We start from the raw sequence: 17,381 nt of genomic DNA, 5'->3' as shown, positions 1-17,381 counted from the left end.
ACGCGCGCGTACACACACACACACACACACACACACACACACAAAGTGCAAAATGATGAATGCTGGTGGCACAGGTATCTGCCCTTGTCCATTTCTTTATGTTGAACAAAGTTATTGGATAGCATTGCAATGTGGGAATACTGCTCTGCCTCCAATTATTTGGTCTGAATGATCACTAGTATGTTGGGAGTTGGGTACATTGTTTTTGGAATTTTAAAAACTGGCTGAATTATGGTTGGTATAAAGCTGTAATTGGTAGGCTTATTTGTTGCACTTGGTCGGCTTTAACTGTTCTGTATTATATAAAGATAAATTTTCTCAAAAATAAATGTGCGGAAAACAAATAATCATACTCAATTTTTGGAAGTGGGAGTTTTGAGCCAAGAATAGGAGTCATTTCTGTAGCTTTTGGACAGATTATTAGTGTCCAAGTTATTAGTATGAGGGAAAAGATAGTGTAGGAGGGGTGGGGGCAAAAGTGGTTTTAAGAAACGAGCACAGAAAGTTCCATTCTTAGGGGAAGGGAAACATGGCAATTATCAACAGAGCCAAATATCAACAGTACGATTCAAGTTTTGTGGTTTTTTTAAAAATATTTTTTACTGATTTTTTTTTTTTTTTTTACAGAGAGGGATAGAGAGAAACATCGACGAGAGAGAATCATCTATCAGCTGCCTCCTGCACACCCCCCACTGGGGATGTGCCCACAACCAAGGTACATGCCCCTGACTAATCAAACCCGGGACCCTTCAGCCTGCAGACCGACGCTCTATCCACTGAGCCAAACTGGTTTTGGCTGAAGTTTTTTTTTGAGAGCCAAATTTTTTAAAGTTCTAATGCCGCTTCTTCAAAATAGACTCTCCCAGGCCGTGGTAGTTTATGGAAGAGCCACACTTCAAGGGGCCAAAGAGCCACATATGGCTCGGGAGCCTCAGTTTGCCGACCACAGATCTAGGTGAACACCTTTCATACCATTGACTACAACTACCATGTTTCCCGGAAAATAAGACATCCTCCGAAAATAAGACCTAGCGCATAGAAAAATAAGACATCCCCTGAAAATAAGATCTAGCGCATCTTTGGGAGCAAAAATTAATATAAGACACTGTCTTATTTTCGGGGAAACGGTATGCATTTGCCTGGATGTTACAAAATTTATTCAGGGGTACAACTCGGTACCCCTGTGTTTAGAATACATCTTCAAGTGTTACACTTACCTGGTCTGCTCACCTATGTGTAGAGAGGTAATTCGCTTCACAGTGGTAGTTCCCTGTGGGCTTTGCGCTAGGCCAAGTATCAAGTGATCCTACATCTTGCAGTGTCCCATCAGAGAACAAATTTGAGGGTCTTTAAATGCCATCAATTTGAGACTTGGTTAAGTAGTGGTGTAGGATTGTGATTTGTCATCTGTAGCATGTCTTGAAGTCTAAAGGAGCACTGATTTCCAAGATACATTAAACTAGTAGAAATAGGAAACTAAAACTGATAAATTGGCACTTATATGAATGAAGAATAATAGCAAAAAATTCATTAGATCTGGCTTAGCAACTGCTGCTTAGAGACCTTTGGAAGGCGGGGCTATGTAACCTGGAAGGTGTATACATAATTGGAAAGATATGAAACAAAAGTCAAAAGTTTCAAAAAATACTAGGGGCCTGGCTGGTCTTGGAGTGTGTTGAGAATTGATGACAAGGAAAGATGATGACTAGGTATTAAAGCTGTTATGTCCAGAATTACCTATACTAAAAGCCTTGGGAGTTGATCAGGCTGGCAGGGGAGGGCAGTTGGGGGCAACCAGGCCATCAGGGGAGCAGTTAGGCCATAGGGGAGTGATTAGGAGGCTATCAGGCTGGCAGGCAGAAGCAATTAGGGGCAATCAGGCAGGCAGGTGAGCAGTTAGGAGCCAGCGGCCCTGGATTATGAGAGGGATGTCCGACTGCAGGTTAGTCCCTGTGGGATTGGGCCCCCAGCAGTTGGACATCCACTGAGGGGTCCCAGATTGAAGAGGGTGCAGAGCAGGCTGAGGTGAACCACCCCTCTATCTCCCCTGTCCCTTGTGCATGAATTTCATGCACTAGGTCACTAGTCTTCAATAAATAAAGGGAAAAAAGTACTGATTGACAGTTTCAAAGCCTGAAAGTTTTTTCCCCCATATCTTACAAGTTTATTGTTACCATTCCAATAAAAATATTAAAGAACATTGTCACTTAATCCTTGCAACATGTTAGTACTGTTAACCCCATCTCACAGAAGAGGAGATTGGTAACTTGGCTCGGCGTGTTTGATAACTACTATTAATCTGCTACGAGGTAGGAAAAGTTTGAATCCTACTTATGGTTTCAAAGACCTGGCTCTTTTGAACCAATAAAACACTACTGCTCCTTTAAAACAGAATCACGTTATGGAAAAAACAATACACAACCAACGCTCCTTCCTACCCATTGTGTATTATACCATTGTTAATAACTTGGTTAATAACTTTCCAGACCTAATGGGGAAACAATGATGAATAGAAGGATAATTCTGGACTATTTGGAATATAGTAGTCAGTTAATGTAAGGCCGGGTCTCACACTTAGTATTTTTTTCCTACAGGCCATTGGCTTAATCTATTTTCATTTCGTTTTTAGACTTGGTAATATATTCAAGGTGTAGACAGAAGGCTCCCTACGCCCAACTCTCAGCCACTCCGTTATCTCCCAAAAGGCAACCATTGTTAACCACTTACGTAGCCAGATCATATACACATTTTCCCCCCCTTTTTTCTTTTAACACAAAATATAAATAAAACGGCACTCTTATCTTTTTTTTTTTTTTTTAATGTTTTATATTATTTGCCTGGATGTTACAGAATTTATGCAGTAAAATTTTGTGCCGTTCAATGTGCTAGCTTTGGAATACAGAAGCGAACAAAGTATCATGGAGCTTAAATTCTGGACAGCCAAATATTACCTCTAGATTCCCTGACTAAAGGGAATTTTAGTGACTAAAGCTTGAAGATGGCTGGATGTGATCCCATACAAAAAACAAAACAAAAACAAAAAAAAACCTGTTATTTTTTTGGGGGGGTTAACACATCTTCAGGAGATCTGGATCCCAGAAAATGAATCCTTTCATGGCCAAGGATCAAAGGATCTGGCTGTAGGGAAAATATACATGGCAGAGGTCAAGGTATTTGGGCGTTTTTCTCAGGAGGACAGTAGTTCCTGGACCAGAATGTACTGCTTCCCTTGCTTAGGAATGAATATGCTATGCTTTTTTTATACTGCTTTTTTCTTTTTTTTTTAATACTGCTTTTTTTTCAGTGTACCGGCTTATTTGTTAGAGCAGGATTCAGGAAATTAGGGCCTACAGTCTAGATCTGGCTTACACTTTTCATACAGCTAATGAGCTAAGATGGTCTTGACATTTTTATGTGGTTGGGGAGAGGGGGGGGAAGGATACTAATAATACTTCAGGACATGAGAATTATGGGAAATTTAAATGGCAGCATCCACAAGGTTTTATAGCAGTGGTTCTCAACCTTTCTAATGCCGTGACCCTTTAATACAGTTCCTCATGTTGTGGTGACCCCCAACCATAAAATTATTTTTGCTGCTACTTCATAACTGTAATTTTGCTACTGCTGAAGAGCCTAAGACCATCCGAAAACATATTTACATTACAATTCATTAACAGTAGCAAAATTACAGTTATGAAGTAGCAGCAAAAATAATTTTATGGTTGGGGGTCACCACAATATGAGGAACTGTATTAAAGGGTCACGGCATTAGAAAGGTTGAGAACCACTGTTTTGTAGGGACATGCTCATTCATTTACCTATTGTCTATAACTTTTTGCTACAATGCCAGGAGTAATTACAATAGATTATAAGTCTCACAAAGCTTAAAATACTCTGGCCCTTTATATAAAACTACAATAGAGGCCTGAAATTCATGTAGGGGGGTTCCCCTCAGCCCAGCCTGCACACTCTCTAATCCAGGAATCCTGGCTTCTAATCACTCACTTGCCTCTCTACCTGGTTACCCCTAATTCTACCCCCTGCTGGCCTGATCACCCTTCACTGCCCCCACTGCCATTCTGATTGTTCCTAACTACCCGACACCTGCTGGTCAGTTTGCCCCCAACTGTTCCCTCCTTGCTGGCTGGTCACTCCCTCTCTGCTCTCCCCACCCTCCCAGCCTAATTGCCCCCAACTGCCCCTCCTGCTGGCCTGGTTGCCCCCAACTGCACACGCACACACCCCTAATCCCATCTCTTCCCCCCTCCCCCCCACGGCCTAGTCGCCCCACACAGCCTGCTTGTTCAGTTGTTTGGTTGTCCCTCACTAACCCCTCCCTGCTGGCCTGGTCATAGGCAGCCATCTTGTGAGGGCATGAGGGTCAATTTGCATACTACCCTTTTTATTATATAGAATGTTTGCCAACCCCTGGTTTAGACATGTATCTTCACCTATTTACAATCTTCAAAATAATCTCTGAAGACTTCGGTGCCAGGATTATCGATAGGATTTGCAGGGCCTTACCAAGACATGCTTTTGTTAGTCTGGGAAGATTGTTTCTCTGTGACTCATTCTTAAGAAGGCGCTTCATGAAACCAGGATGCAAATTCTAGCTGAACACATTTATGCACTTGAATATCCATTCCTGGTGAGTGTTATGAGACAATAATGGGGAAAGCTTTTACTCTAGGGCAGTGGTTCTCATTCCTTGTTTTATTAGGAACTGAGGAGCTTTAAAACCAAATGAAAGCAAAATTGCTGAGGGCGAAGCCTAGGCATTAAGATCCCCAAACCTCCCCTGGTGATTATAACAAAGTTAGCAGCCCTCACACTGTGTCCTCCAGGATTCTCGGATCCTTTCTGTAGCCAAACAACCCCCATCCTGGAATGGAACCTTCCTGTGAAAAAAGGTGGAGTCTGCATTTCAGTTCATATTGGTACCAGTAGAGGTCACTGTGCTCAGAGAAATAGTCATCTGGGGAAAAAGTGATTGTTCTGTTCAGGTTATGTGGAACAGTATTTACATAACTATTGGGTTATGCCAACACCAACGCTACCCCAGGCATGGCCTCTGGTCATGATTATTGCTTCTGTTAGGTGCATATCAAACAACTGTTAAATCTGATGGGTTGATGCTTTTATCATTATAAAATATCGACTAGTAATATTTCTTGTTTTAAAGTCTATTTTGTCTGATATTAAAATAGCCACTCCAGCCGAAACAGGTTTGGCTCAGTGGATAGAGCGTCAGTCTGCGGACTGAAGGGTCCCAGGTTCGATTCCGGTCAAGGGCATGTACATTGGCTGTGGGCACATCTCCGGTGGGGGGTGTGCAGTAGGCAGCTGGTCCATGTTTCTCTCTCACTGATGTTTCTATCTCTCAATCCCTCTCCCTTCTTCTCTATTAAAAAATCAATAATATATATATTTTTAAAATAGCTACTCCAACTCTACGATGATTACTATTTGTATGGTATATCTTTTCCATCTGTTTCAGCTTATTGGTGAAGAGAGGTATATCTAGTTAGTTACTAGATTTTGCTTTTTAATTCAGTCTAGCAAAATGTTTTTGGGATGTTTAATATGGTTGGATTTATAGTTGTTATTTTGTTGTTTTCTGTTTCTTTTTTTTGTTTCCTTGAACTGCCTTTTTAAAAAATATATATATATTTTAAATATATCTTATTTTTTTTTACAGAGAGGAAGAGAGAGGGATAGAAACATCAATGAGAGAGAAACATCGATCAGCTGCCTCTTGCACATCCCACCCTAGGGATGTGCCCGCAACCAGGGCACATGCCCTTGACCGGAATCGAATCCGGGACCCTTTAATCCCCAGGCCAACGCTCTATCCAGTGAGCCAAACCGGTTTCGGCGAACTGTCTTCTTTTATAATAAATATCTTATTGTATCATTTTAGCTCTTTTGTTTATCTTTTATTTTTATTATGTCCTTAATAGCTGCATCTTAATTTATTATAGTCTCTTTTGGATTAATATTTCAATAAAATACAGAAATTTTGCTCCAATGTATTTTCTTTTTCTGAACTTTCCTCTCTAGTGCGCTTTTTTTTTTTTTTTTTTTTTTTTTTAAACACACCTATTTTATTGATTTTTCACAGAGAGGAAGGAAGAGGGATAGAAAGTTAGAAACATCAATGAGAGAGAAACATCCATGAGCTGCCTCCTGCACACCCCCTACCAGGGAATGTGCTTGCAGCCAATGTGCATGCCCCTGACCGGAATCGAACCTTTCAGTCTGCAGACCGACGCTCTATCCACTGAGCCAAACCGGCTTCGGCCGTGCTCTATTTTTTAAAATACATTTTTATTGTTTTCAAAGAGGAAGGCAGAGGGAGGGAGAGATAGAAACATCAATGATGTGTGAGAATCATTGATTGGCTCTTGACCCTAATCAAACGTGGGACCCTTCAGCCCGCAGGCCAGTGCTCTAGCCACTGAGCTAAACGCTAGGGCCTGATGAGTTACCCTGTTTCCCCGAAAATAAGACAGTGTCTTATATTAATTTTTTCTCCCAAAGTTGCGCTAGGCCTTATGTTCAGGGGATGTCTTATCTTTCCATGCGCTAGGTCTTATTTTTGGAGGATGTCTTATTTTCGGGGAAACACGCTATTTTCCTGTTGCTGTCACATTTTCTCTGGAGGTTGTTGAGCGTCTTGGATATATAAATTGATGGTTTTCATAAAATCTGGGAGGTTTTTCCCCCAAAATTATTTTTTGAAATATTTTCTGTCCCTTTCTCGTCTCTCCTTTTTGGACTCCCATTACATATATGCTGATGTACTTGATGTAGTCCCACATGTGTCTGAGGTTCTTTTCCATTTCCTTCAATCTCTTCTCACCTTTTCAAATTAAAACAATTTCTATTAATCTGTCATCAAGTTCTTATTTTTTCTTCTGCCATCCTGAATCTGCTTCTGAGCTTCTCTAGTGAACTTTTAATTTGTTGTATGTTTCACCTTTAGTGATTTCATCATAAAATTATGCTCACATGCCATACTGAACATGCCTCATAACTATGTAATGTCTTTTCTCACGCACATTAAAGTTCTCCTTTGTGTGTGTTTCACAAAAAAAGAATAGACTGGTTGCCACCACAAAAGATTAATTTCTCTAACATCTTACTTTCATCAGACTTGTAGCTTGACAATCAAACTTTGCCTCTTTATTGTCTTCCATAAACACAATTAATTAAAACACCAATAATTTCTTTCAGCTGCTCTAACGTTGAATATCCTTATTTGGGCTACTCAGGCGAGGCTTCTGGTAAAAACAATCCTATTTTCAGAGAAAAACAAAGTACTTTGCCTTGCAAGTGAGAAAACAGGCGAATTAGTGAAATTAGATTGTTTGCCCTGCAGTAGATGCCAGGAGCAAAGTTAGTGTTAGTTCAGGGCTCCCAATTGTCAGTGCAATTCTACATCATCACATTGCTGTTGGCCTTTCGCTCCCAGAGATGGTGATACCCCCGCGGGAATATATCACATCTCAGACATCACCTGCTTCCCTTGAAAGACCCAGTAGAGAACCGTGTGCAGAATAGGTACTCAGAAAATCATGCTGAAGTGAATTAAAAATAAACACTCTCTTTGGTTTATTGTGGCTGCTAAGGGGGATGTATGGGAGCACAATGGGCTGCCCGTTAGGTGGCTTTCCTCCAGGAAGGTGCTGGGCTCGTACTGGAGAGCACAGTAGAACCTGGAACACACCCTATACTTGGTCTATGTACGACTTGAAGGTAAGTGAAGAAACTGAAGTCTTTGAAGGTACTGGGCTTTTTATTTATTTATCTACTTATTTATTTATTTATTTACTTATTTTATTGATTTCAGAGGAAGGAGACGGGAAAGAGAGATAAGGGCGGAGAATCATTAAGGGTAGAGATAACCAATAAGGGTAGAGAATCATTGATTGGCTGCCTCCTACATGCCCCACACCAAGGACCAAGCCCACAGCCCGGGCATATGCCCTTGACCGGGAATGGAACCCTGACCTTCTGGCTCCTAGGACGACACTCAACCACTGAGCCACAGCGGCTGGGCAGTGTAGAGTGTTTTCAAAATTTCAATTGCGCCCTAGCCAATTTGGCTCTGGGGTAGAGCGTTGGCCTGTGGGCTGAAGGGTCCCAGTTTGGTTCCGGTCAGGGGCATGTGCCGAGGTTGCATGCTCCATCCCCAGTAGGGGGTGTGCAGGAGGCAGCCGATCAATGATCCTCTCTCATCACTGCTGTTCCTCTCTTTTCCTCTCCCTTCCTCTCTGAAATCAATAAAATATATTTGGGAGAAAAACATTTCAATAGGTTGCTAGTATATAAAAGGTATATTTCTTTAAAAAGATGATTCTACTCTTCAGGAAAGGAGGGAGCCCCAGCCTCATGTACATCAGATACCATCTGTTCCGGGTGCCATGTGCAGTGCTCAGAAAGGCCCTCCTCACGTGGGCATAGCTCCTGACTCTGTGCTTCCTTCCTTCCTTCCTTCCATGCTGCGGCTGGGCTGCGCTTTCTCAGATTACTTCAAAGGCGCAGAATCAAAATTACAGGCTCTTTAAGTCACTCCACGTCTAAGGCTCAGAGACAGGTAATCACTCAGAATAATGCTTTTTATAAAAGTGAATCTGGGGCCGAAACTGGTTTGGCTTAGTGGTAGAGCGTCGGTCTGCGGACTGAAAGGTCCCGGGTTCGATTCCGGTCAAAGGCATGTACGTTGGTTGTGGGCACATCCCTGGTAGGGGGTGTGCAGGAGGCAGCTGGTCGATGATTCTCTCTCATCGACGTTTCTAGCTCTCTATTTCTCTCCCTTCCTCTCTGTAAAAAATCAATAAAAATATATTAAAAAAAAAAAAAAAAGTGAATCTGGGAAGAAGGGCTGGCTCTTAGCAATAAGGGTCAGACCCTGCTTTGCCCATTAGCTCTGGAGGGTAGAAGAGGAGCAAAGAAGACTTGAATTCACATGTTTTGGCTGACTTTGTTCCTGGCTGTGGGCAGTTAGGTGGTTCATTTAGCTTCTTTCAGCCTCAGCTCCCTCACTGTCAATCAGCTACTCTGGGCAGAGAGCTCCACCTGCCGGCATGCTGAATGAACACATGTGACCTCTGAGAACTCCAGAGGGATGCTCAAGAGCAAGGAGGTCTGAGGTAGAGGAGGAAGACAAAGAAAAGGAAGGAGTGTCGGCTCCGAGAAAGGAGGGGTGAAAAGTAGAAAAGAAAGGCGGGTGGGGGGAGAGATGGAGCCCACAGCATGGGGTCTGGGCTGGGGCTAGGTCTTGGATGATGTGTGGTCGTGGGTTCCCGTAACTACACAGAGAATAGAGCTGGCTATTAGAGCCCGTCATTGGAAAGGCGATTGGTATTCAGAGGGGCTGTCATGACAGCTTCCAGTTGTGTAATTTTAATTCGCAGGATCACTTTTAAAGCCTCTAATCGCCATCTCATCTCTGAATAGGAGACAGGCTGCTGCTGGGCTCCCAGCGTGGCCCTCGAGCGGTCGGGTCTTCACACGTCCTTAAGCCACTGAGAACCTGAACCAGGTGGTGTGGTCGTACTCCTCGCCGGGCCTCAGCAGCACAGGAGGGAAGTGGGGCTGTGAAGGGGAGAAAACACAGGTTACACCTTGCCAGCCCAGACTGCGCCCTGACCCCGTCCATCGGCAGTGGAAGAACTGTTTACTACTGGCTGGCCAGCGTGGCTCAGTGGTTGAGCATCGACCTAAGAACCAGGAGGTCACGGTTCAATTCCCAGTCAGGGCACATGCCCAGGTTGCAGGCTCAATCCCCTGTGTGGGGCATGCAGGAGGCAGCCAATGGACGATTCTCATCATTGATGTTTCTATCTCCCTCTCCCTTCCTCTCTGAAATCAATTTAAATATATATATATATATATATATATATATATATATATATATATACACATATATATATTGTATATGTGTGTGTGTGTGTGTATATATATATATATATACATATATATATATATATAAAATCAATAAAAAACATACTAAAAAAAACTTTTTTATTGGTTTCCTATGAGATAAAGAATGAAAATCAACCACATCACTAAGCACACTTGGTAGCAGCAAGACTTTCTTGAAGGAAGCAGCGTGTTGACTTATACCTGGTGCAAGCTGCATGCATCTTATCCTAGGCTGGTGCTTTGCAGAGCATCCACTGCTCCAGGAAATAGCTAGGAAAAGTTATGAGGAAGCAAACAGGAAGAGAAGACGCGAAGGATCGCCTTGAAAAGTGTGGCTGTAGAAGATGAGTAGGCATTGATAAGAAACATGAAACGGAACGAAGGCTCTGAAGGTACAAAATAAGAGGTATGTTTAAAAACATGTCAGTGCCATGCTAGTAACTTGGCTCAGTGTTTCCCGTGTCTATCGTGACTCGGAGACGAGAACACACGTGGACTTTTGACTCACACAGACCTGAGCCACGCCCTCCGTGCTCCCGTGTGGCCTTGGCCACACCGCCCCCCTCGCAGGCCAGCCTGTCGCGTTACCTGGTTGACGGCGTCGGGCCAGTGCTGGGTCTCCAGGCAGAAGCCGGAGTGCCTGGGGTAGACGGCGCCGCTCTTGCCCTTCAGGGTGCCGTCCAGGAAGTTGCCCGTGTAAAACTGGACGCCGGGCTGGGTGGTGTGCACGTCCAGCACCCGCCCGCTTCCGGCGTGATGGACCCTGGGGACAGAGCCACATGGAGGGACATTTGAAACAGGTAGGGCCCAGCCACAGAGCCGGGAGACAGGGAGTGACGGCATCCTCCGTGAGGCACTGGAGGGTGGTTCTGAGGATCCTCAGTAGTGACTTCTCACCTGATTTTGGTTTCTCTGGGGACGGACGGACGGAACAGGTTCACCCCACCAGGTGTGTGGTGTGTGAGTGAGTGTGTGTGTGTGTGTGCGCGCGAGTGTGTGTGTGTGTGTGCGCATGTGAGTGTGTGTGGTGTGTGTGTGAGTGTGTGTGTGTGAGTGTGTGTGAGTGTGTGTGTGTGTGTGTGTGTGGTGTGTGTGTGTGTGTGTGTGTGTGTGAGTGTGTGTGTGTGTGTGAGTGTGTGTGTGTGTGTGTGTGAGTGTGTGTGTGAGTGTGTGTGTGTGAGTGTGTGTGTGTGTGTGTGAGTGTGTGTGTGTGTGTGTGTGTGTGTGTGTGAGTGTGTGTGAGTGTGTGTGTGAGTGTGTGTGTGTGAGTGTGTGTGTGTGTGTGTGTGAGTGTGTGTGTGTGAGTGTGTGTGTGTGTGTGTGAGTGTGTGTGTGTGAGTGTGTGTGTGTTGAGGGCAGCCAGATTGGAGAGAGGCAATTTTAGGGTTTTGGGGTCCTGGAGGGGCTGAGATACTTGCTCATAAGGAGCTGGAGCGAAATAACCAGCTGTTTTTGGAAGACATGCTTTCCTCCCTGGGCCCAGAGCGGGCTGTGCTCTTTAGTCAGCTCCCCCCTACATCTGCTGGGGTTTCGGTCTTTTGCTTCCAAACCAGGCTTCTGCCGAGGTGAGCCCCACCTGGCCTGGGCCTCCCAGTCTCTCTGAGGAGTAAAAGGTGCCCGCCCTGTGGCCCACCAGGAAGCCAGAGGGAAGGCGTTTTGGGAAGAGGCGCTTGGGAGGGAAGGCAGGGTCTCCTCGGTGCGGGCAGGGCCGGAGGAAGGAGCAGGGGGCCCAGCGGAGAAAAGCAGGCTTGATCTGAAAGAACACAGCCGGGCCCTGACCGGTTTGGCTAAGTGGATAGAGCGTCCGCCTGCCGACTGAAGGGTCCCAGGTTCGATTCCCATCAGGGGCATGGACCTTGGTTGTTGGCACATTCCCAGTGGCGGGTGTGCAGGAGGCGGCTGACTGATGTTTCTCTATCATTGATGTTTCTGGCTCTCTATCCCTCTCCCTTCCTCTCTGTAAAAAAATCAATAAAAATATATTAAAAAACAAACAAACAAACAAAAAACACACAGCCGGGACCTTGGTCTGGGCCTCCGTGGGGAAGCAGGCTTTTTCAGTTCTCTTTCTCTTAGAGTTTGGATTGTTTTCTCCTATTAAAAATCCACTCGTTCTCGCCAAAACCGGTTTGGCTCAGTGGTAGAGCGTCGGTCTGCAGACGGAAAGGTCCCAGATTCGATTCGGGTCAGGGGCATGTTCCTTGGTTGCAGGCACATCCCCGGTGGAGGGTGTGCAAGAGGCAGCTGGTCGATGTTTCTCTCATCGATGTTTCTAGCTCTCTATCTCTCTCCCTTCCTCTCTGTAAAAAATCAATAAAATATATTAAAAAACAAATTCACTCGTTCTACACACACTCATGGATCATGCGCTAGTGGCAAGCATGGCCTGAGGCAGAGGCAGAGGCAGGGGTTTGCGAAGCTGAGCTGGCAGCTGGGGCTCAGGGTTAGCGGGGAGCGTGTGCCCACACACGGCCTCTGGGGCTGAGCAGAGTCACTCTCCAACCGCATGGACGTGGGCGGAGCACAACCACAAGTCAGGGGAGCACCGGGGCTCCGGGAGCCCAGGGGAGGCGGGAGGGGCTTCACTCCGGGGGGTTAGGGCTCCTAAGAGAAACGGGGCCTTAAAGAACAGGCGGAGCTGGAGAGTGGGAGCAGAGAGAGGCGGGATGCCGGGCAGGGCGGATGGCCTTGGGCGGGGGGGACCGCGGGAAAGTTCTGCAGAGCTCCCCCGTGAAATACAAGCTTTGAAAAGACATGGGATCACTTATCTAGGGGAAATAAGGAACAACATGAACCGATGAACAAACACAGACCCGGAGACAGGGAAGCATCGATCAGACTGTCAGGCCTCAGAGGGAAGGTAGGGGAGGGTGGGGTAAGGGGGAGAGATCAACTAAAGGACTTGTGTGCATGCTTATGAGCCTAACCAGTGACCATGGACAACAGAGGGATGGGGGCATGCGTGGGGGGGGGTTTGGGGTGGGAGGGGGGGGGGATGAGGACAAATATGTGATACCTTAATCAATCAAGAAAAAAAAACCAATAAAATTTATCAAGTGATTAAAAAAAAAAAAAAAGACATGCGACGCGGCATGCGGTCCCTGTGGCCAGAGGAAAAGCTCCCCCAGCAGGGGTCGCCATCCCCTCTCCCCGGCGGGGGCAGGAGGTGGGAAGTACCTACCGCGCACAGAAGTGCTTTTCCTTGGAGCCCTTCAGGCAGAAGTTGTGGTCGAAGCCGTCGACGTGGAAGTCCTGCAGGTGTTTCCCGAGCGCCACCGGCTTCCGCAGGTCAAACGCGGTCCCTTGCACCGGGGCCACCTCTCCTGTGGGCGGAGGTGGGGGAAGGGGGAGGAGCCCCAGTCACATGTGTGTGCCCGGGTCCTAAGGCACCCAGGCTCCCCTTCTCTGCCTGCATTTCTTTATTTTTATTTTATTTTATTGATTTGCCACAGAAGAAGGGAGAGGGATGGAGAGCTAGAAACGTCGATGAGAGAGAAACACCGACCAGCTGCCTCTTGCACACCCCCTACCGGGGATGTGCCCGCAACCAACGTACATGCCCTTGACCGGAATGGAACCTGGGACCTTTCAGTCCGCAGACCGACGAGCCAAACCGGTTTCGGCTTTGCCTTCATTGCGATTTGTAAAGGAGATATGTGTGTGTGTGTGTGTGTGTGTGTGTGTGTGTGTGTGTGTGTATGTGTGTGTGTGTGTCCAGATCCTTTGAAGGAGAATGAATTATTCGATTTTTAAAATTTCTAAGATGCTACCGATTGCCAAGGCAGTGGTCGTAACATCCAGAATCATTCGCACGCGGGAGAAATAAAAATGAGATGCATGATTTCCATTATGAGCTAAGCTGGATAAGGGGTGATGGTTGGCCTAACCCCGCGGTCGGCAAACTGCGGCTCCAGAGCCACATGCGGCTCTTTGGCCCCTTGAGTGTGGCTCTTCCACAAAATACCACGGCCCGGGCGAGTCTATTTGGAAGAAGTGGCGTTAGAAGAAGTTTGAGTTTTAAAAAATTGGCTCTCCAAAGAAATTTCGATCGTTGTACTGTTGGTATTGGGCTCTCTGGACGAATGAGTTTGCCGACCACTGTCCTAACCATTGAGTCAATCACTTGGCTGACATGTCTCGCTTTAGGGCTGAAATATCCCAGGGCCCATAACCAAGCATTCGCACCTGGCAGTGGCTAACCAGGCAGAGAGGGGTGATTCTCAGCCCATGCGGGCCTGGCGGCCTGCGGAGGAGGGTCAGGTGTCGCCCCTCTTCCTGATGAGCTGCACCTCCTCGCCCCGGAGGTGGTTCTGCAGGAAGTCGAGGGGCGGAGGGTCTGCGGGTGGAACCAGGGCCTGCAGCTCCCAACGGGCCTGGCTCAGGCTCCTCCCCACGGCCAGGGCGGCTTCCATGCGCCCTGAGTTTTGCCCACTCCTCTTGGGGAGGCATCAGGGCATCCTGGGGAGAAAGTGGCCACCGCGCTGGTTTTGCAGCTGTAAGAGACTCTCAGCGCCTCGTGCTTCTTCGCTGCAGATTCTCAGAGACCCGCGCCCTCCATGGCCACAGCGTCCGGTCGAACGGAAGCCAGAGAGCGGTAGGTGCGGGAGCCCGCAGGTGCGGGCTGGCCGGGCGGTTGACCGCTGCCTCCACCTCGCTGGAGTGATCCTGACGGATTTGGGAGCTCATGGTGGTTGGGCAATAAGTGAAGGTAAAAAAGAAACCGGTGTGTTGGCTGGTCCCAGAGGTGGTTCAGAAGGTGGGGACTGGATAAGGCAGACGAGGGTGGCCGGAGGCTGGAGGAAGAGGGGTCCTTGGGTCTGTTCCGTCCACACGCAGCTGAAGCAAGAGACAGACCCAGGACCGCCGAGGAAAACCGTCTGATTTCCTTTTTGATCCAGGAATTATTAAGACTTAAAACACTTGTAGGTCGATATTGGCTGTGTGACTTATGTCTTGTGAAAACGCCTCGGGTTTCCTTCACGAGTCGATGTGCTGGTTTCGTGTGACCCTTCCTTGGGAGCTGCATCCGTGATCATGACAAGGTGTCCTCTCCGATGCGATTTCATGCTTTCTGCCCTGAAACCAGCCTGTCCTGGCGTTGAGATGGAGACCCAGCCCCTTGGGCTTTCGGGTGATGGGTGTGCTCTGTAAGTCTCATATTTCCACCCTTCCCGTTCCCTCGGTCTGTACCGGCATCCCGCTGGGTTCTGCTCTGGGAGTCCATCTCGGAGACTTTGTTTAATAGGGGCATTCCATGGCATTAACATGACAAAGACGTGTTCTAAGTGTCCTTTGGTCTGTCCTTCTATTTTGTGGCATGCTTTCTGTGTTTATGAATTCTAGTTGTTCCTTTTTTAAAAATCTTTTGCTAGGATCTGTTTGGGTTTCTGATCCGTTAGAGAGTGTGTACTTTTGTGTGGTGGTTGCATCTGTCTGTAAGGAGCTTCAGTGTAATATACTTGGTGTTGTTTCTTAGATTCCGCCTAGCCGCTCCTTCCTCTCCCTTCCCGCTTCTCCTCTTTGCTGAGGAGGATTTCGGACGTTTCCAACTTTAAGTATTCTCTTTAAAAAATATTTTATTGATTTTTTACAGAGAGGAAGGGAGAGGGAGAGAGAGTTAGAAAAACCGGTGAGAGAGAAACATCCATTGGCTGCCTCCTGCACACACCCTACTGAGGATGTACCTGCAACCAAGGTATAATACATGCCCTTGACAGGAATCGAACCTGGGACCCTTCAGTCCACAGGCCGATGCTCTATCCCAGCGTTTTTCAACCGCTGTTCCGCGGCACACGGATGTTGCCTGGTGTGCCGTAGGTGCAGACAAGACAAGAATTTTATAATTTTTCACTATTTTGTTTACTTAATATTTCATAATAAAGTAATTATAAAATACTTTCTTTGTGTTTATTTGATTCCTATTCAAGAGAATTACTTTATATATAGTGAATATAGGCACAGAGTTAAATTTTTTAACATTTTCTAATGGTGGTGTGCCTCGTGATTTTTTTCATGAAACAAGTGTGCCTTTGCCCAAAAAAGGTTGAAAAACACTGCTCTATCCACTGAGCCAAACCGGTTAGGCGTAGGGGTGTCAAACTCAATCAGAGAAGGGGCCAAAATCTAAAATCCAGCCTAAATCGCAGGCCGAATGGTTTACTGAACAGTCATAAACTGACATTGTGATGGAAACGCAGCGGAGTGCAGTGATGACAGCGCGGTGCGGGCCACATTGCAAGGCCTGGCGGGACGGATTTGGCCCGCGGGCCTTGTGTTTGACACATGTGGGACAATGTTAAGTATGCTTAACAAGGGCCCTTTCCTTTCCAGCAGATGGTGCTAGAGACACGACAGAAAGAGCTTTGTTTGTAAAATAAACATCGGCCTCATTTGAGTTCAGATTCAGCCCTCTAACCCCTGACCTGTTCTGGGAGAATGAATCGTTGAACTTTTTGGATCGGTAAGGCCAAAAGCCAAATCTTGGCAGTGACCTCCCCCCCCTCACCCCAAGGCGCTATTGTCCTGTGAAGTCTGGGTGACCAACCACCTCCCAAAGTGACTTAAAAAAAAAAGGGCAACTGTTTCCTGATGAACCGATTAGGCTGGGAAAAAGAAGCAGCTGGCCGAAACTGGTTTGGCTCAGTGGATAGAGCGTCAGCCTGCGGATGAAGGGTCCCAGGTTCTATTCCGGTCAAGGGCATGTACCTTGGTTGTGGGCACATCCCCAGTAGGGGGTGTGCAAGAAGCAGCTGATTGATGATTCTCTCTCACTGATGTTTCTAACTCTCTATCCCTCTCTCTTCCTCTCTGTAAAAAAAAAGCAATAATATATATATATATTTTTTTTAAAAAGAAACAGCTGTTCTCAGGGGCTCACGCATGTTTTTTAAGGTTATCCACCCATATGCTGAGTGGGAACTTACGGTATGCTTTCTTCCCTTATATGGTGTTCACAGCAGTATTTGGTTCTTCCCTCAAGCTATCCTTGTCTCAGAATCTAACCCCTCTGACAGTCCCCATGCGATTTGTCTAGGTCAGTCAAGGTTACTTCTCTTGAGAGTTGGAAAAAAGAAAGTCATGCGGTTTTCATCATATCAGGACCCAAGGGCGAATTTCCAGTCTGTTGACCAGCTCTTGAGCAATCTGCAAATCAGTGTTTATTTTACTCTCCTCTCTGTAAAACAAAGCTGCTGTTACTCGCTGCTTTACACATTACATGGAAATATTTGGCCATGTCATGGCAAGGAAGCCCTGGTTTTAAAAATGAGAAACTTGGGGGATCATTCTAAAGTGAGGTTTGGCTAAATGAAAAGAAAACACGCAAAAAGGTTCCACTCTGTGCTTTCCAGCCTCAGGCCCGCACACATTCTTCCTGTGCCTCATGGTTGGGTGCATAGAAAATGTCCCCAGATTCACCCTGTCGCTGGGCCCTTTCTCATAAGCAGAATGTC

General features: G+C 46.4%; 1 protein-coding gene across 2 annotated transcripts in view; it reads right to left on the bottom strand.

Annotated features, from left to right (window-relative positions):
• Positions 1-9,382: 9,382 nt before the first annotated feature.
• The window catches only part of GALM (galactose mutarotase), a 40,884-nt gene continuing 32,885 nt past the window's right edge, over positions 9,383-17,381 (bottom strand). The window contains exons 5-7 of one of the 2 annotated variants that reach the window (XM_045580656.1): positions 13,116-13,253; positions 10,519-10,697; positions 9,383-9,600 (exon numbers count right to left, since the gene is read on the bottom strand). In XM_045580656.1, coding sequence (XP_045436612.1) covers positions 9,523-9,600; positions 10,519-10,697; positions 13,116-13,253 — 395 coding nt within the window. In that variant the 3' untranslated portion in view covers positions 9,383-9,522. Of the gene's footprint in view, positions 9,601-10,518; positions 10,698-13,111; positions 13,254-17,381 lie in introns of both variants that reach the window. The other variant, XM_036435086.2, reaches the window with a different exon arrangement.

Source organism: Pipistrellus kuhlii, unplaced genomic scaffold, assembly GCF_014108245.1.
Source record: "Pipistrellus kuhlii isolate mPipKuh1 unplaced genomic scaffold, mPipKuh1.p scaffold_m20_p_13, whole genome shotgun sequence".
Classification (NCBI taxonomy): Eukaryota; Metazoa; Chordata; class Mammalia; order Chiroptera; family Vespertilionidae; genus Pipistrellus; species Pipistrellus kuhlii.
Note: the sequence above shows the minus strand (reverse complement) of the source record. Positions and strands in the feature narration are given on the sequence as shown.